General features: G+C 36.4%; 1 protein-coding gene across 1 annotated transcript in view; it reads left to right on the forward strand.

The window, feature by feature from the left end:
* The window catches only part of NALCN (sodium leak channel, non-selective), a 231,941-nt gene that overhangs the window by 30,915 nt on the left and 181,009 nt on the right, over positions 1-20,017 (forward strand). The window contains exons 6-7 of the mRNA XM_030450947.1: positions 522-650; positions 16,748-16,902. Coding sequence (XP_030306807.1) covers positions 522-650; positions 16,748-16,902 — 284 coding nt within the window. The remainder of the gene's footprint in view (positions 1-521; positions 651-16,747; positions 16,903-20,017) is intronic.

The raw sequence follows: 20,017 nt of genomic DNA on the forward strand, positions 1-20,017 counted from the left end.
AAAATGAACACTATCAGTAGGGTAATTTCATAAATAAAAGTACATGAGCACGTGCCCTAACCATTACAGTTACAAATATAGATGTGTTGGTATGTGAACAGAGATGCTTACATACAAGCAAATACAAATAAATATGTTTGGTATGACATGTAATAACAAAAGCCACATAATGGTAATGTGAAAGAGTATTTTGGTCATGACTTGGTATCAACTGTGTAAGTCATTAGATAGTATTTTACAAAAGCTAAACTGCATACATGTTATTTGAGCTTGGGTTTTGGGTTTTTTTGTTCCACTGTCTGTAGTTTACATATCCTTTAATTACTCTGACCTTACAGGTTTAAAAAAAAATGTGTCTTCCTTTTCTGTATCTGCACAGAGTGAGAGATTAGCTTTAAAGAGAACTTTTCTGCAGACGAAATACTATATTCTCTGTATGAACATATTTTCTATTGTGGAGCTTTTCAGAGAAGGCTTCATGTTGCTTGTGTACTCATTGTCATATTTATCTTTTTTGCCAGGCGTTCTGGAGAGCAAATTTGGAGTGTTTCAATTTTCCTTCTGTTCTTTCTCCTCTTGTATGGGATTCTGGGAGTGCAGATGTTTGGAACTTTCACGTACCATTGTGTGACAGATGACACACAGCCAGGGTGAGTTAGCCTGTGCAGTCACATCATGGGGATGGTTGTTCAGTGCATATGTGTAATTGTAGTTAGAATCACTGTGTATACAATGGATTTAATATATTAAAAGTATTCCACCAAAACACACAAAGATAAGTTGGGGAAAAATGTTAGGAATTACGAAAAATTAACCTTTAAATTTGACAGATTAAAAATTATGGCATTGAGCTACAGTCTGGTTGGGAGGTGAGTGACCTTATGTTTATGAGGGAGAGAGTATAAGTAAGAGAGCAAGAGAGAACAGGAAGCTTTAAGAGCATTTCCACTTGTAGCTGATGAAGATTGCAGATGATTCATTACCTTTCACTGTGTTTTCCTCTTTTTTCCCAGCATGTCTGGTTGTTGGACCAGTTCTAAAGCACGGGGCAGAACTAATTCTAGAATCTCACATCCTTTCTGGGTGTAGACATTGCTGGGACCTTGGTGCTCAGATTTAAAGACCCTTTTAACCCAGCCTTTGGAAAATACTTGCAGCGAATACTCTACACTGTTGATCAAGTGTACATCACATTTTTTGATTCAGCACACACTAAACCACAAGATTAACTTGAAGCACAGCATAGCCTTTTGTCACTGAGATGGCCCATAAAATCACAGATAAATATATGCTTCTGTGAGCACTGAACTATTGAACTGGGGGCTTGACTGTATGCTTGACCACCATTATATTGTGAAATTCAATTAGAGCTGTTTCTTTATTTCATCTTCTTTATCTTTGGATAGGAAAATGTTAGCTCTGGAGTTAGAGCCTTTGCTTTAGTCAAAATTCGATCTTTTTATTCCTGTATTGAATTTGTCAGAACATAAAATGAGTAATGTAGGCATCATAAAAAAAAGCAAGACACTGCTTAATCTGCTATTGTGCTCAATAAAAAGGCTGATTATCACAAAAACATGTAAAAGATCTTTCTAAACTGGGGCCTATAAGCTATCAAATATAAAATGAGACTATTAAAAGTGGCAGATACAAAAAGGGCTGCAAAGACAAGACATTATATATATACAAGACATTATATGGTATTTTGTTAAATGAAAATTTTGTCATTGGTTTAGTCTTTTATTTATTTAATCAATAACATAGTAAGATATGGGGCTGATCTTTACCTAGACTGCAAATGAGATATTTCATTCTGATATTTCTTCTTGGCAGAAAATATAGCACAGCATTTTTTTTTTTAGTTTCCCATAGAAATGGGAAAGGAAAATCTTTGTGAAAAAATTGTTTGTGTTAATAATATGTGGTTCTGTGATTTGCCTATGTTTGAACAAATAAGAGGGGGAAGAGACAAAACAGGGAAGATCAGGCATCATATAATTGCTTGTCACTGAATACAGCATTTCCCTGAAGTCAGCAGAGAAAGATGAAGTGGTACATAATATTATGTTTGCAATCTGAAAAGTTAAGTTTATATCTTTAAAATTGCCCATTTAAAAATTGTCTAATTTTCTTCTCTGTGTGTTGAGCTGCTCTCTGAATAGTGTATTATTAAAAAAAAAAAAAAAAAAAAAAACAACCCCCGAAGTTTACAGAAAAAACTCAATTTTAGATTACTGAAAAGCTGAATTACAGGAAATGGGCAAAAGGATCAAATGACCAGTACATAAAATAAAAATAAAAAGCTATTTAAAATGTGTGAAAGTTGGAAAAGTCAAGTATGCAAAATAAAGGAAATTATCATCAAGTAGATGTTTAGAAATTAGAAATCCAATGTAAGTTACTTTTTAGGTACCTGAGATGGGCACCTTCAGAAAGTAACCACTTTTACCATCTCCATACCAGACTTATAACTTTAAATGTCTCCCATGGTTGTGTATGAGGACTAGTTACACTGAAAAGCACCTTTTCCCTAGAAGATCTTCATTTATTCTGATGAATGAAGGATGCTCTCACACAAGACTTTGTTGCTTGACATGTGGACTTACACCTTACTGTTGGCATACTGCTCATTCCTGCTGTGAAAACACTTATTTCTTCTTGTTTGTAACATTCATCATTATGTCATGTGAACACTTTGACAAGACATATTTGATGCCTTTTTCATTTTCTTTCTGTGCAGAAGCTCTGGGTGGAGTTAAGCTGTGTGTTCTTCACATAGGTCAGGACTGACCTTTCCAGAGTTGGTTTTAGAATTTATAAGAGCAACAACCATGGGCTGGGAAAATAGATACAGGGAAAGAAATAGCAGTTCTAGTACCAAAAGAGGATGATTTTGAAGCCAACATTAGTCCAAACTTTAGTTAGAAAGGAGGCAGCATGCCACTTTGAATACAGGAGGCTTTATTAGCTGAGATGTAGTAGAGCATAAAGGCATGAAAATTACTTGGAAAAATTTTACTTCTGTCTTTGAGATTCAGTTTCTCAGCTTTATAATAAGGATTAAATATTCCTCTCAGAAGCTTAGTCTATCTGTCTGAGTCAGGTGGTTCTGTTCCAGGCAATGGAGAGTGGCCAAAGTTGGCTCTACTTGGCCTTAAATAACTTCAGTCTTTAATGAGCCTCAGTTATAAATACTCAGTATTTCTGTAAACCAGATCCCAGGCTCCCAAGTCAAGATTAGAGAATGAAAAGCATCCAATTAGTGGCCACCTGTGAGAACTTTAATTTTAGGTGATTTGCCTCATATTATTCGGAATTCAATGGCAAGTGGCAAGGATAATGGCTTATTATTGAGATCAAGACAAGTTCAGAAATTTTAGTAATCACTCTTTTCAAGTCTACAGCCTTCTAAATTATGACTGTAAGGGAGGCAAGTGTCTTTTGAAAACAGCATCTTAAAATCTTGTTCTCCTTTTTTTTATTTGAAAGGATGTGGCAGCCTCATCAGACACTCATTACCTCTTACACTACTGCAGGTTCTTTTATTTTTCCATCCTTCTTGACGCCCACAGTGCCTGACCTCCCGTCTCTCCACCTCCTCAGTCATTTTCTAATGTTAACTCTGACAAACAGAAATACTGAAGTGAGCTAACTGGAGACAGAGTTTTTCATTCCATCTGTAAAATCAGCAAAACCTGACTCCCTTCCAAAGACTGAAAAGTGGGGTTTTTTTCTTGTTTGATGATAAAGTTTTTTTCCCCTCGTTCTTAGGATCTTTATTTTGGCAGACAGTTTTTCCCTCCAGGGAAGGCTGTCTTCTGGATAATTTTCTCATTAAATATTCCCTTGTGATTCTTACTTACTTTCTACAACTATGCTGTCACAGCTTTTACCTGATGATTTTCAACCAGTCTATCTTTTTTTCTGCCATAAGCAGTATATCACACATGTCCTTACTATACATCTTGAATTGTTCGAAAGACACAGTGGAGTTGGAATGGAGAAAGACACAGCTGGAATGTATATATGTTGTATTGTATCAAATTATCTTGATAAATCCATACATTACAAGCAGTTTGATGGGTTATTCTTTTATATATTTCAAAGAAATGAACAAAAATATGGAGAAAATAGGTTGTGTTCCCAGATCTCCTGTAATTTCCTCTTTGGTAACTCCAGTATACAGAAAGTACTTTGCAAGCACTAGTTCACAGGAGAGTGAAATTATTTCCAAACTATTGCTTTGGATTTGTTAGAGTATATATCCTCACATAGTAGCTACTCTGTATCTTCTTTATTTTTATTACCAATGTATGTTTGACTACACAAAATTGCTTTCATACTGCATGATTAGATTATAATTATTCCTCAGGGCTTTTCTTTGTGTAATTCTCAGCCTATGTATGAACTAGGGGAAGGGAAGCCTTCCCTCATCAAAACAAAAAAGGCTAATATGGCTAACTGCCATAAAATGTAGCACTTTCTTTTAAGGGTCTTTTTTAACACTTTGGGTAGGGTATAGATGGAGTGGTTATTTTCAAATTAAAAACCTTCCTTGGAGGGCTTCTTGTTTAAAGAAGGAACAGCCCAGGAAGATAGATAAGAAAAAATAATTACTGAGTAATAGAAAGATCTAAGAGGTTCTTGGTCATCTTTGCATCTGTCTATGGATAGGACCTGAAAATGTCAGAAAACATCTTCAAAGATGGAGACCTCAAAGTTCACCACAATATCTAATAGAAGGAATAAATATAATTAAAAAGAACAAAAGGTATTTGAGATAGTGTCTCATATCAGTAGTGGGAAAATAAGAATGAGTAATTGGATTTCTGAGAAAGGGAACAAATGAAAGACCAAGCTTGAAAAATCAATGCAATAAGACTTCTTTAACAGGGCACATTAATTTATTGATGCTAGTTGAACAACCAGCACTGCTTTAATATTACCCTTGGCATTTATTCACAATCTCTGTTAATGGTGATATGTGTCTTGTAAAAACTCCTCAGGGAGAAGAATAATAGAAGTATTACTATTCCAAACCTGATGTTGTTCAGACCCCAGCCAAATTAAGAAAAATACAGCATCAGACTAAAAGGGAAATAAGTCAGTCCAAGTAGCAGCCTACCAGAAGGGTGGAAGAGAATGCTGAGGTGATGGCTGATGTTGGTGCCCAAGGGAAGCAGTCTTCAGGAGTGGGTTCTCCTCACTTTCAGATGGAGTATGATTTCTGAGCAGAAATCCTAATTTTGTCTAGAGCTGTTACATAGACAGTTAATCAAAGCATTTGGGCTGTTGATTAATTTCATACAGGCCTTACACTGTTTTTGTTTTCCCAGCTCTTATTTTGATCAAGAAGGTGACCTTTTAATGAAGGTCTACGATAGCATGATTGGAACCCAAGATGTCTCAGTACTGACTGATACATGCTTGCCTGTATTAAGATTTGGAGGTGTCAGGTTTTAACCAATTCTTTGTCCTAGTGAAGACTTAAAGTTTGTTGAGCTTTTTCCCTCAGCCTATCAAACCTTATGGGATTCCTCTCCTCTTCTGGCTGGTAAATACTCCTTTTGAGTAAGCTGGGGTGAAGTTTATCGACTTTGGTGAAACTGGCTAACTATAAATACAAGAATTTGAATTACATAACTGCCACATCTTTTCAACTCCCACAGCTCAAAAAAGTTCTGTATTTATCCACAAGTTTTTTACCTTATAATCGCTGTAAACAATTAAGGCCCAGGGAGAGCTGAACTTTCTACAGGAAACTTACACAGGACATGCTCCTGTGTATCATAAAATTAAGGGAAAGGCCAGACATCACTAGAAAAAACTGAATTGTAAGAGTTCTCTCCACTGAATCTGCTGAGTGCATGACTGGGTGCATTCTTGAAAGCTGAAAACTTCTTGGTTTTATATTCTGAGAGGAAGACAGATGACCAGTGGAGAAGTTTGTCTCCTGACATTGACAGGTTAGACAAGTTATTGCTGTGCAGCACATCTCTCCTGGACATGCTGGGAGGAAGAGTCACTTCTGGATGTGCAAGCAGTTATAGGAAATACAAATAATTTCTAAAAGAAACTTCAACTCTGTTTCCATCAGTGATCTGTCTCATATGTTGTTTTGAAAATCCAGGTGATCATTTTCAGTTGTGTACTGCTTTCTGGAAGCTGAATGCAATGTGTACATTTGATTCTTGTTCCAGTCTCTTGGATTACTGCAATTTGAAAAGCTCTGGGAAATGCTGGAGTATTCATCCTGAGATACTTTTGGGCAGACTGAAGCTATCATCTCAGCAATCCAAGAACTTCTAGAGGGTGGTTAAGGAATTTGAAGGCAGGAAAACAACAGAAGTTCAAAAGGAGGAAGGAATTAGAGACAGGGGGAAAAAAAGCTTAACTTCTATTCCTGAAAGAATTCTGTAGTAAATAAATTTGGAAGAGAACAGGGAAGTGAGTAGAAACAAACAGGGATTTATCAGGAGTAAACCATGTCAACAATATAATTATCTATGGTAGGGTAGCAACTATGTGAGTTGGGGAGAAGAATGGGTGCCATATATTTCTAGTTTAGGAAGCCTTTTAGCAGTCTCACAGGACATTTCAGTAAGCTGGCTGAAGGAACATGGTTAAGGTGCAAATAATCATAGAATAGATGCAACACTGCTTGGACAGTATACTCAGTGAATTGCTATTGATGGCTCATTTTTGAAACAGAGGAGGAGAGATCCACATAAGTCTGTCTTGTGTTATTTGGAGGTTTCATTAACATCCTGGGTGATGGCAGATAGAATGTACTCATTGCACTGATGACATGAGGTTGGGGGAGGGACTGTAAACATTTTGGAAGGCGAGATTAGGATGAAAATTATCTTGACAAATTGAAGTGATGCTCTGAAAAAATCAGAGCAAAAAATCAGATTGAAGTCAGCAGGGGCAATATATGGCACTTAGGAAAAATGAGATGTACAAATAAAGCATTGGGAATGAATGTTTATATGGTAGTTCTTCATAAAGTTATTCGGGAGCATAATGGAGGTATGGAGCTCAACAGAATTATGCTCCTGTAGAAATTTATAAGTTGTAGTATAAGACAACATACAGGCATCATTTGGAAAGTGTAGAAGAGGTGAAAAGGTAATGATCTTACATGGGTGCCTGCTGAGGCAGCAGGAACAAGAGTTACTACCTTTTATATCTTCATCTTTTACACTGCCTCTCCCTTTTCTTGATCATCATGACCACTGCCTAATGGCAGTGTGAAAACTACAGTGCAGAGCACCTTTTTGTTTATCTTGAACCTGGCAGGTTAATGAGAAGGGCTCTTCAGCTGGTATTTGAAGAAAAAGCTTTTGTTACAGATTGTCAATGGATAATACAGTTTTCTCTCCTGAGGTGGATGTAACTTGTATGCTTTAAGGCTGGACAAGTTTGGGCTTTTACATTTGGGTTTCCTGGAGTCCAAGCAGTATTTCAGATCCATTATTGACAAAATTATTGACCCTGCTGGAGCTCTGCAGCTGCATATTTCTATGTTGTTCTCTGTAATGACTTGTCAGGGAAGTCCTTTCACTAGGTAAACAGTGGTGCATTTTTGGCAGTAAGTCTTCCTGTCCACCTTGTGTAAGTCACCTTATAAAATGGAGAGATGAAGCTGCTTTCTCCTAAGTAAAGTGTGAGCTTTGTTGGAATGGCTGGTTCCACCAAATGGAGCTGGCCAGTCAAATGACCACTCAACAAATGTTAAATAGTCTCTCATTTTGTGCTAGGTGGGTGATGTTGAAAATTTGTCCTTGGGTGCTGAGTGGAAACAGCCCCTTTGTTTTACTTGCAGTTGCATCTCCTGCCATGTTGGATGTTTATGGAGGCATCCAGTCTATGGTCTTGACAAGCTTCAGGAAGTAATTTGGTTTGCACGTAGTTGGATTTGGATTCATGGCAGTTTTCTTTCATGATGATGCAGTTTACCCTGTCTTCTGTCTAAGCAGAAAGTTTGTCAAGATAAAACTGCATGGTGCACTGGTGCAAAGTCAAAAAATTTGGACTTGATGATCTCTGAGGTCCCTTCCAACCCAGCCAATTCTATGAAAGAGAGTCAGGGAAACCTCCCCTGATTGCTAATTGTAGCTAATTGCTGTTGTGGGTGACAGTGCTGGTGAGTTCTTGCTGGAACTGAATCCCAGATTAACTTCGGGTTTATGATTTTCAAATCCCACAGTGCAGTGTGATGTCCTTGTATTTTCCCTATAGTTGGCAGACTGCTGCTCAGAAGGGATTTTTATATATTTAATTCACTCAAGTCTGATATGCAAACTTAGTTTTTTGAAGTGTTCTTGAACATACTTAAAAATCAAAGTGGATGCAGTCTTCAGCTTAGATTGTTTCATGTATTTCAGTTCATGTCCTTCCAATTTAATAGAGGGTGGAGGTATTTTTCACTTTTTCTTTTAAAGTATCTGAGGAAATACTCCATTGGATTGGAATAGGCACTATTGGTATGAGATCAATTTGTTAATAACTCTAATTTGGTACACCTTACTGCAATGCAGATTTGTTCAAGCTAGTTACATTTGGTTTTAACTCTTCTTTTTTATTTCTTATGTATTAGCACAGCAACAGTCTCTTACACTGTGCAAATGCCATTAATTTGTGTTGTTTTGATTCCTGTGAAACAAGACTTGTATGAGCATTCATATTCTGCACTTGCTATTTGAATTCAGCTCCCTCATGACTGCTTTAACTCTTAGCTTTCTATTCTTGTTACACTTTTTTAATGCTAGATTACACAGAACCTTAATTCCTGGTGTTTTCTCTGTGTGAATCCACTTCCATACAGCAATGGAAGCACTTTTTAGTATGGTTTTTAATGAACTGACATTATTTGGCTCTTTAAGGCTTTTGCTTCAATGTTCCTCAGTGTTCTCGTTTTCCTATTTTTTATATGATTTCCTCAATTTTTCTGATATTTAAAAAAAAATGAACAAAAAACCTGTACATAATATAAATCATACTTTGTCTTAGTGCCATACAGAGAGGGACATTAATTCATTATTGTTATGCTTGTAGAATCTGGGAAAACACTGGCTCTTTCTTGCCATGATGTTATTGTGACAAATCTGAAAGGATGCCCTGTTACATGCCCTCATCTCAAACTCTCAAATAGCATCTCTATTCTATAATATAGTATTTCGAACCCCTCTTATCCCTTTTATTCCATAGGCCATAAGGTTTGCTTTCAGTGATTCCACCTCTGTAACTTGTCATTTGGCTGCCTTAGAGCACACTGTGTTGGATCAAGACAACCAAATGATACTGGTAACTTGCCAGACTGCTCTGTGCTCATTGTTATTTATATTTTCATCCACATTCTTCATTTTATACTTCTTTCTCCATCATCAGTTATGGTAGATCCTGATGATGGCAAGTATTTTTCTGACAGTTAATCGGTTTTCAGCCCATTTAGCATATGCTTTATTGGTATTATATAGTGCCAACTTTTTACTGTCATGTGTTGAATGAATTGCTTCACAAAGCCTAAGATAGGCAATTTTATTGGAGAAATCTGTAATCTTATCAACATAATGTTAGTATGATGAGAATGATTTTCTCTAAATCCATACTGCCTGCCATTAATTACATTAATGTACTTTACTCTTTGTCAATTAGACTTGGTATCAGCTCATTTTTTCTTTTGTTGGGGTTGATGTCAGGCTCACCAGTCATACTGCTTGTTCTTTAATAATTAATGGCACATTAACATTCTTCCGGAATTTCCCTGCTATTTCAAGGCTTATTAAAAATTAATAGAAGAGATTAAAGATGCCCTCAGTTATTTGGGCTTGTTGGTTTGAATATAATTATCCATAGCAGATGCTGCCTGGTATTCTCCTCAGTTACTCATACTTGAGTAGTGAAATCTCTGCTTGCCAAGTTAAAATGTAAAACATGGAATGCTGCCAAAACTTAAGCTTCATGTTTGTAGTGTTCCTAAAATTATGGGTCCTTTAAGTTTGCCATATCTTATCTTTTAATGTGGTAAAAATAATAAATAGATATCAGAGACAATCTGTTATCAGCAAGGTTTCAAAGCTTTATAGTAATAATTGCAGATATAATTATGAGAAACATTAAATATGGATGAAGTTTACACTTACACTTTAAAAGATTAAACAGATTTTGTTCTCAGATTAAGAAGAGGAAACTAGTTCTGTAAGTGCAGTACATGTTGACTTTAGACCTAAATTTTTCTGAAAGTAAAATGTAACATTTAGAAAATGAAACTTGGAATTGCTAAGATTATAAAATATCAGAGGAGGAAATGGGCCTAGACATATCTGTAGTCCTTAAACCAGAGAGGTAGTCTCTGAAGTTTCTGTAACCATCACCAGTGATTTTGGATGCCGCTGTTATTGGATTACCCAGAACTTGTAATGACTCCAGCAGCAGCATTGTCCTAAGTTGCAGTTTCTTTTTGCACAAACTAGATCTGTGAGTAGAATTCAATTACAGTATGACTCCCTTCCACTGACATTAATGGTTATTTATGTGTCTGACTTCAGTGACAAAAGAGTTAGCTGACAGTGAGTACACTTTAAAAAAACTATGACCAATATAATGATAAGCTACTATGGCAAATTGTAGAAATACAGTATCAGTGATGAATACTTCAATGCCTTCCTTGTTATGCTGAGATCATAATGTGGTAATAATTATGAAAATGATCAGTGGAATACTTCAGCATAGAAACATAAGTTCTTATAATTATCAGGACACATAATGCTAACAATTATTCTAACATTTGTGCAGGAAAGGCTGTTGTTATTGTTAGATCTTTCTGTAAAAAGAGCTGTAGAGTAAGGAAATAGTCTAGGAATCATCTATTAATAGGAGTTATCAGTGGAGAAAATGGACTTGACTGGCTTAGCACAGTAAGAATTAAGATATGGATTTGGGAATAAAAGATCCATTTAAAGGGACAAATGTAAGGGAAGTCACCTAGGTGCTTCAGTTGCTTTCACAATCACTAAGCAACAAATAAACTTTAAACCTTCTCTCTTCTGTAAGGAGTCAGATGAAAAGCAAGCACTTTTACATCTAGGCTTCCTATCTTACAATTTTCCAGAATCTCTGAAAACAAATAAAACTTGTAATATGAAAGAAATATTTTTAACTAACCAATGGTATTGGCAGCTGCATAGTAGTTGGCATGAGCTATCTGAGGATATTGTAAATAGAAAAGTTATTTAAAACTTCCTTTCTGCAAAATGTTACTGCTATAATACTGTCATCAGAATCTTAATATCAGATTTCCTAAGTTTTATTGCTTTAAAATTGCAGCTATTAATTATGGATATGCCAGAAGGCTGGTTTTTTCTTTTTTGTTTCTGTAAATTATCTTCTTTAAGGAAAGTCTCTTAACTGGAAAACAGGGTATGAGGTTCCAAAACTGGATGGTGGTATAGGGGGAAAGCAAACTTAACACTTATTAACAGCTTATTGACCATAGGAACCATAATCTCAAAGGGCACAGTGTAGGTGTCCACGTGGAAATGTTTAGTGCTACTTGAAATAACTAATGTACCAAAACCACTGAAGTATGACACAGGGCTTTCAGGTATGGCACATGACCTACAGGGACCTGTGACTTTCCAGATCAGCATCTAAAGGTTAAGAGGGTTACCAACAGGCATCCTAAATGGCAGTATTCATATGTGTGAGAAAAACTAAATTGCATAAAAAGGCTTGAGTATTTTCATGGACTCAGTTTCAGGAAAGAGCTTTACATCCACAATGCAATGTCTTGTGACTAAATAGAGCTTATTCTACATTTGACATGAAAATCTGGCTATTTTTGTGTGTGATTAAATTTATTTGTAAGAAATTAGCAAGGAAAAAATTAGTATTTGCGACCCTAAAATTATTATTTATCGGTTCTATGACTGGAGAGGTTCTGTTATCATTGATCTGCCAGTCTATGCATATCTTGGATTTATCATTTGGTGCTTCAAGGAAAGGTCGAAAAACTTTGTTAAAATCAGGATGCTCATGACACAGATGAACTTATTTTCCCACTATGAATCCAGCTGGTGAACCACATCTCATTTCTTAAATTACTAATACAATATAGAATTTAAAGTTTAAAAAAAGTGTACATGGCATTTAATAATTATCTAGAAAGTGAAGATGTTTCACAGAAGTAGATCACCCTAGTTTTCAGAATAAATATATATATATATATATACCCATCTATATAATGTAAGAGAGCAGTATTAATAGCACTCTGGAGATAATTTGTCTAAAGTCAATGTAGAACCACAGTATTACTTCATCAGAAAATGTTTATTGATTGATCCTGGCCCAGAATCAATTTAGTTTGAGCTTCAGGAACTTCTCTGCAGCGTGGAGCTTAGTGCTGTCTTCCAAATTTATTGTAGTTTTATTGCTGTACTATCACTAGCTTGGTGCTTTTTCCTTTTGTTCTGGCAACACATTAGAAAAGGAGAATCTTTTAGAAAAAATGTATCGGAATGGAAATCCTTTTATCCAAAATTGTGTGCTCAGATTTAGACATTTAAATTCAAATAGCAGAAGAGAAACTATGAATTCTTGATATCTCAAATCTATCATTAGTCATTTGATCCAAATCTATTTCTCTATTAGGATTTTCTATACAATAGTGTTCATTTTGCATTTATTTTCTGTTACTTTTTAAATTCATTACTTCACAACCTGAAACAGGTTGCCCAAGGGAGTTGTGGCCCCATCCCTGGAAGTGTTCAAGGCCAGATTGGATGGGACACTGAGCAACCTGGTCTGGTGGGAGGTGGGCTGGAAATAGGTGATCGTTCAGGTCCCTTCCAACCCAAACCATTCAATGATTAAATCACAGTTATTGAGAGTAACCTTTAAGCTCCTCAGAATTACACAATCTCTCCATTCCCAAAGGTTTTGTTATCTTTCCTCATATGCTTTGTGTGGTTTTGGTGAAGCGGGGTTCAGACAGTCCTGCAGGTTGCTAATGAAGATGGATAGCACAGAACCCAGTGCCAGTTCCTCTGAGGTCCAGTTAATGTATTGCTCCCTATTTGGAAGCTGCATAGTTTCTACTTACTTCCTTCATGATCCACCATTCATTTTTTATGTCTCCTATGGTATTTTTACCAATGCAGTAGTTCTTGACTAAGAAGCCCTGCAGTGCCTGGGTTTGGTGCAGTGACAGACGTAGGGTTCCTTTCAAGTAATACAGAAATCCTTTAGCTCCAGCTACTTAATTTTTAGTTGGATTTCTTCACCTAGTTCATCATTTGGAATGTTTTGTTAATACCTTTTCTATAAATATCCTTCATCATTTTTTCTGTAGTTTTCTGGGTCTGGAAACTACATGAATAGACTGATAATTTTGAATACCCTTCTGGTGATATCTTAGACAATTAATAAAATACCAGCATAAAAAAAAAAAACAAACAACACCACATTTTCTCTCCATTCTGTTTTCATCAGAGAAAGTCAGGCTAATAGAAAACAGGAAGTTAGGAGCTATCTCAGGTAATTTGTCTCTTAAGTTGTCACTTAAGCCATGACATATGAGCACATAGTGGTTGAAAGATCAGTTTTGTGGCTGATGTGATGGGAAACAGCCACGTACTGCACAGACACATCAGTTCAGGTTGTTGTTATGCTGCATATATGTGTGTACATATGTAGTCAGAACATTCTTCAGGCAGCTTAAAACATGTCAGAGTGGCACTCATGTTTTTCTCAGCATCTTTATTATTGAAGGATTCTTACCAAGCAATGTGGAGTCAATTATCTCCTGCATCCTTTACATCCCTGTGCAGAACTCATCTCTCAGCTTGGCCTTTAGGTTGATGCTGTACTTAAAACATATTGAATATTTTGCATAGAAATAGTCATTAGGTCTATTGGAATGAATTATTTCTTGGGTTGTGTTGCAAGAATTTATAGTTTTATCAAAGCACTCTACTCAGCAACATATTTAAACACACTGCTTCATCAAACTTTTGAGATGCTTAGGACTAGTTATGAGCAGAATCAGCATCTCATTATTTATTTGATGCTGCGTATGGCCTATGAAGGAATTAAACAATGTGAATCATCTTAGACTGGAATCAACTGGTGATCTTCTAGACTGGTTTCTAAAAAAATCTAGCCCATGTAGATTGGTCTATGTTTATTTACTGTTTTGAAGCAGAGGACGAGTTGCCTAGTGACATGGGTCCAAAAAAAGCCCATATCAGTACAGGTATTATAAGCAGAAATTCTTCCTCTTTAGCCTAAGTCATACTTTATGCATGGAAACAGGTTTTCTGAAGAAGGGAGTTTCATCTGATATAAAAGTGACCTAGGTTTAAATGAAGCGCTTAGAACGAGTGCTTTACATTGCAATGATTTCAGCAGCAGTACTTTTAATAAAATACTCTTGCTCTGCAAATCTCTTGAATCTGAGGGATTTTTTAATGCAAACCATAATGTAAAATTCATTAGCTCCTGGTAGACAGAGCTCTGAATCTGATTGAGCCAATGAATTAAATTTAATTTCTAAAAATATTTATAAATTGTTGTCTATAATGGCTTTTAGATGGCAGTATCATAAATCAAATGTACTTATAGTATACAGTTAGAATTAAGGTGCCCAGATTGATTTTTTAATCCTTGAGTGACATGTGCTGAGCATGTTTAGAAAATGTGAAATGAGTACAGGTAATGCTTGTGTATTGGTCTTTCTAGTTCCAGAACTAAACTTCAGGGTGTCCTTTAAAACTTGAGCTGGAACTGCACTTGTCCATGTATGCAACCATGCAGATATGTATGGCTCTCTCTTATGAAGAAATAACTACAGAATGGGTGCAACTAAAGTTATTTTTCTGCAGTTATAATTGCCTAAGAAAAATTGTGGAGGAAGCTTTAGTTACACACTGACAAATTTAGACTAATCTATTGCTATCTCATGCAGTGCATAAAAGCAAGAAAAATAATTAAAGCATATGTTCACCCTATTTAGCTGTCAAAATGCATCTGTGAGCTAGATTAAAAGAAGAGGACTTTCAGAAGAACAATAAGATACTAATTAAACTAAAGGGCAGAGCGAAAAGTTTCACCTTTACTTTGGACAAGCAAGATTAATTAAAATGATTAATTTTAAGGCGCTGATCTGAAGCATCAGGATAATGGGGTGAATAGTACAAGATTTTCTTTGTAACTTTCAGCAATTCATTTTGGGTGTTTCTATATCAAAAGTCTGACCAGAAAGTCTGAATCAAACTGAGCATGAATGGAAAACTGCTGTTGGCTGGTTTTTTGTCTCAGACCAGAACTCACCATGATTAGCTTTTCAAGACTGATTTAAAATCACCCAAGGACTGAATGAAAAATCAGGATTTTCATTTCCTGGAGATAATACAAGCAAGGAGTAAAATGGCTGTTGCGTTGCTGTGTGCCTGTTGAGCTCAACTGGAGCTTTGTCCTGCTGGATCCTTTCTTCTCTTTGGTTTAGCCACCTGACTCATAGCACAAGTAACAAAAATCCTCACTTCTGAGCTGGAATAGTGTGCTGGGTTGTTTTGTAGACCTTAACAGGGACCTGCTCAGTATGGAGGGGTGTGGTTGGCTAAGGTTACCTCTTAACTAAACTACTTCTTGGGAAATGGGGGGGGCCTGTGTTTGGTTTTGTCAAGGGACTATGTGCTGTGCTTATTACCTGTGTTCTGGAGATGCTTAGGGGGAATCAACTGCCTGAGCTTCTTCATTCCAAAGTTTGGGAGTACTTGGATACCCATCTTTGTGCCACAGGCATAGGTTTAACAGGACAGGGAGCTACAAACTTGTCCTCCCTCTCATTTTAGCTTCCATGTACCTTGGCACTGTATTCCCACTGTGATGCAGCATGACAGAGCCTCTTCAGCAGCTCAGCCCCAGGTGCCAGAGGAACTGGGAAAAAAAGTCATGCTCAGCTTCTGGAAACAATAAAAAATGGGCAAGTGCTGCAAATTGCAGTGCTGCTCCTTGTCACACATTCTTTATTTTTCAGTGTTACAATTATGAACAGAAATCAGTTTGAACCAGATCAAACCAGTTCAAGTTTTTTCACCTGTTCTTCCAAATGATTACTGGATTGACCTAGAAGTCAATCAGATCTGTTGCAGTCACAGCAATACCTAGATACTAAATGTGCTAAATATGTACTGTACTAAATATGTATGATTTGACCTCTTCCCTGTGACTATTGCTGTCCATGGGTGGTGGAAACTTGGCCTGACCAAGGTACAAGAAGCTGATACATCCACAATGATCCTTTTAAGGCTGTCTAAGCTCACTCAGGTAATAATGCCTGTGGAAGTCAAAGATACATATTGATTAAAGTTGACTATGCTGTCAAGATTTGCAAAAGAGCCTGAAGCAGTAAGTGTCCAAACTGCATTAAAGAGCAGTTGGAGCAGCTGTATCTTAACTCCTCTGTCTTGGAGAATCTCCATTTTTTATGGGGTCTCTAGGAATTGGTATGACACGTGTGCTATTAACATTTGTACTATCATTACATGGGACTGAAGTCTGACGAGTCTGTTAGCTTGCTCTTTACAATAAATGCTTAATATAGGGAAAATTGCAATACCAAAGAACATCAGATAGCAAAAATAATAGCTGATGTATGTTTCACTTTGGTCTTCTTGCTTTCAAGCATTTAGTTTTGTTATGTTTCAAGTTTATGTAACACCTTAATTTTTATTTTTCACAGAAATGTAACCTGGAATAATTTAGCTATCCCAGACACCCACTGTTCCAGAGAGCTAGAAGAAGGTTACCAGTGCCCACCTGGATTTAAATGCATGGACCTTGAAGATCTGGGACTAAGCAGGCAAGAGCTGGGCTACAGTGGCTTTAATGAGATAGGTCTGTCCTACTGATAACATCCATTTCAGTATCCATTTAAAAATGTTTATGAAATGAATAGAACAGTTAGTTTCTGTCTGTGCTGAAAAGATATCAAGTGCAATCAATATTCTGCTCAAGTAGAGCACATGCCAGAAAGAGAAGCTGTGCTATTTGCTTTGGAGTGATGAAGTTATTAGCTATTTTTACAGTGCCTGGGATCCCAGGATTTAAGTAACTTTAAAACAATGCCTTTATTTAAGAAGAGTCAACTGTCAATTATCACCAGCATGCAAATGTGATGACTAATTTCTGTGTTTTATTTATAATTCCCTTTAGAGTATTTGTTCTATTCCTCTAATTTTAGTAGTAATTCCCATGTAAAAAAAAAACCCAAAAAGCTTTTTAGACTTTGATAATCATCTTCCTCCTAAAGAGGAGCTGGGAGAGGAAAAAGAGGTAATGTGTCTTTGTGACTATCTGGCTTTGAACTGTCAGAACATCATCCAGAAAAATGATGGGGAGTTGGGCAGATTTTGCAATACATGTTCAATTTGTGTTCTGTGAAAAAGACTGTGGAGTTACCAGGAGAGTAAATTCACTTCTGGCTACAATGTGTCATGCCATGGGGAAACAAGTGAAAAAACAGTAATTCAGGAAAGGTGGAAAGAGCATTTTCATCCCTGGCAAGATCCATATCCAAATGAAAAATATGCAGTTACTCTGTCAGAATGTTGTTGCTATCTCACTTTTTTTAACAGACAAAAGTCCAAAAGGAGCCTGAAGCTGTAAATTTTATTAAGCACAGGTAGAGAAGTCCCTTCAAATGCCTGAAGGCCTTATTCTTTCTGATGTGTCTCTTGGTCTCTGATAGGTTTTTTTAGGTTTTTTTTTTTTTCCTGGCTTGAGCTCCAGACTGGCCCTAGCTGAACTTGGAGGTAATAAAAAGTTTTAATGACTGAATAACTGCAATCCAAAAGGTTTTTTGCATATTGAAAGCTTTTGCAGCTGAAGTCACTTCAGTTTGTACTCAGGCTGCTGAATATACACACGAGCCAAAGAGTTACAAGAAATAGTCTTAGAGTCCTGTTATAACAAGTACACTATAATACCAATACTTTCTGAAAAAAAACCTGTTTGCGTCCTTTCGTTTTTTGTTGTGAGAAAGGGAGAAAAGACTGATTTCAACCAAGCTCCATTGTGTTTCTTCTGGGCATCAAAAGTACCAGTTGTACCAGTAATGCTAGCTGAATAGGACTGCTGAAAGTACCTATCTTTTATGTAACTTTTTTCCTCACTAGATCTCAAGGGATAACCCTGTCTGATCTCTTAGACAACTTTCAGATTCCTAAGTTAGTAGCATACTCCTATGCCTGGGTGAGCTTGAGCTGAGGTCACATTAGAAATTAAAATCCACATGCAAGTTCTCTAGTTTGAGAAGGTTTGTCAGAAGAGCATGGGATAGGTGTATCATCAGAAGAATTACACCTCAGATTGGAGTCACTCTTCTTATCTGACAGGCAAAAATTATTTGTGGCATTGGAGGCTGTTATTCTGGCTGCTTGCCTCGTTCCCAATGCCTTGCACAAGCTTACGTGGGTAGATGACTTGAATGAGGCTTAGGGTGCTTAATAAAGGATATCTCTGTGTTTTTAATTATGGGGGCAGGCTGGCAAAAGAGGTGAAACAGTTTGTCCAGGGTACCTGCAAATCTGCTTCAAAAAACAAGGTTTAAATTCTGTTCTCCAAGTTGTGGTCTTATACTTTATCAGTATCTGATTCTGAGTGCTGTATTTTGAAGATGAAAAATTGCTAATGGACTTAGAAGACTTGTAATTGATTTATTGTTTTTGTCTAGAAATAATTAAGTAGGATATAACACCTCTCAGTACAGCAGCCAGAAGTTTAAGTACAGTATCAACCGAAAGCTGATTCTTAAATTTTAAGGTACTGGGTAAGACAGAGCAACTTTGCCACAAGATGTTAAATAAACTAACTCAAATTAGGAGTGTTGTAAACAGGGTTATAGCGAGCAGGTTTATTGGTATTTTATGTCTCCATTTTGTGATGCACCTTTGTATGTAGGTAACAGGTAAGTAATGCTGTAGTTATTTTCTGTGTAATTATACAGAATTTGTATAAATTGTATAAATTCACTGATATTTTACTTGTATAAATTCACTGATATTTTACTTGCAGATATGATGCAACCTGTCCTGTTGGTTCCTAAAATCTATCATTACAAAAATCACAAGAGCATAGGAGTTTGGCAGCTACTCTATAATTAGAACCATTTAATTTGTGATACATAAGTGCAAGCTACATAAGTGCAAACGTTTCATGATTTCTGTTATTTTTCTTCTCTTTAAAGAAAAAAGGAGGCTCTTTTGCAATTTTTTGACTGGGTGGAGACCAAACTGTCCTAATCAGATATAAGATTATAGAGATTTTTGTATTGTGAGGGCTGTCTCAAGTAGGTGGTTTCATATGTGGAGAATCCCTTAATTTTTGGCTACCCTGACCCACTTTTATAATGGCTTTGGCTTTAAAGGGATAAAAATGGGAAAGATGATAGTGTAAGTTTTGATGCAGACTGTCATTATGCCTCTTCTACCCCTTATGGCCCTGCTGGGCCATGTGGCTTTAAATGTTTTAGTCTTTTGCTGTAGGAATTATATTTTATACCTTAAATCATTCTGTTGTCCTTCTATAAACTTTCTTCAGCTGATTTGCCTCTTCGCTGAAGTGCAATAATGGCAGAGTAACCCAGTAGAGCCATTGCTTCATGTGTTTATAAGCTTTTATATAGTTTCTATATCCCAAAGAGATGTTTTCCATTCTTATTTCCAGCATGCTGTGGGTGGTTCATGTGTTTTTCTGATTTCTTACAGCCCTTCTGTCTTTTTGAAAAAACTGTCATCACTGTTTACCACCGTTTATTTGTTTACTTGATTATTTCTTTTTATATGTAGACCCTTGCACTTGTCTCAGTAGAATAGCATACTTTTTTTTTTTTTCCAGATTATTTCTTCTATTTGCAAAGATCTGGAATCTTGATTCTTTCCTGCTGCGTACTTGCAGTGCCTCCTAGCTTACTGTTATCTGAAATTTGATGATTAGAAAATATTTTCTATCA

This window comes from Calypte anna, chromosome 1, assembly GCF_003957555.1.
Source record: "Calypte anna isolate BGI_N300 chromosome 1, bCalAnn1_v1.p, whole genome shotgun sequence".
Lineage (NCBI taxonomy): Eukaryota > Metazoa > Chordata > Aves > Apodiformes > Trochilidae > Calypte > Calypte anna.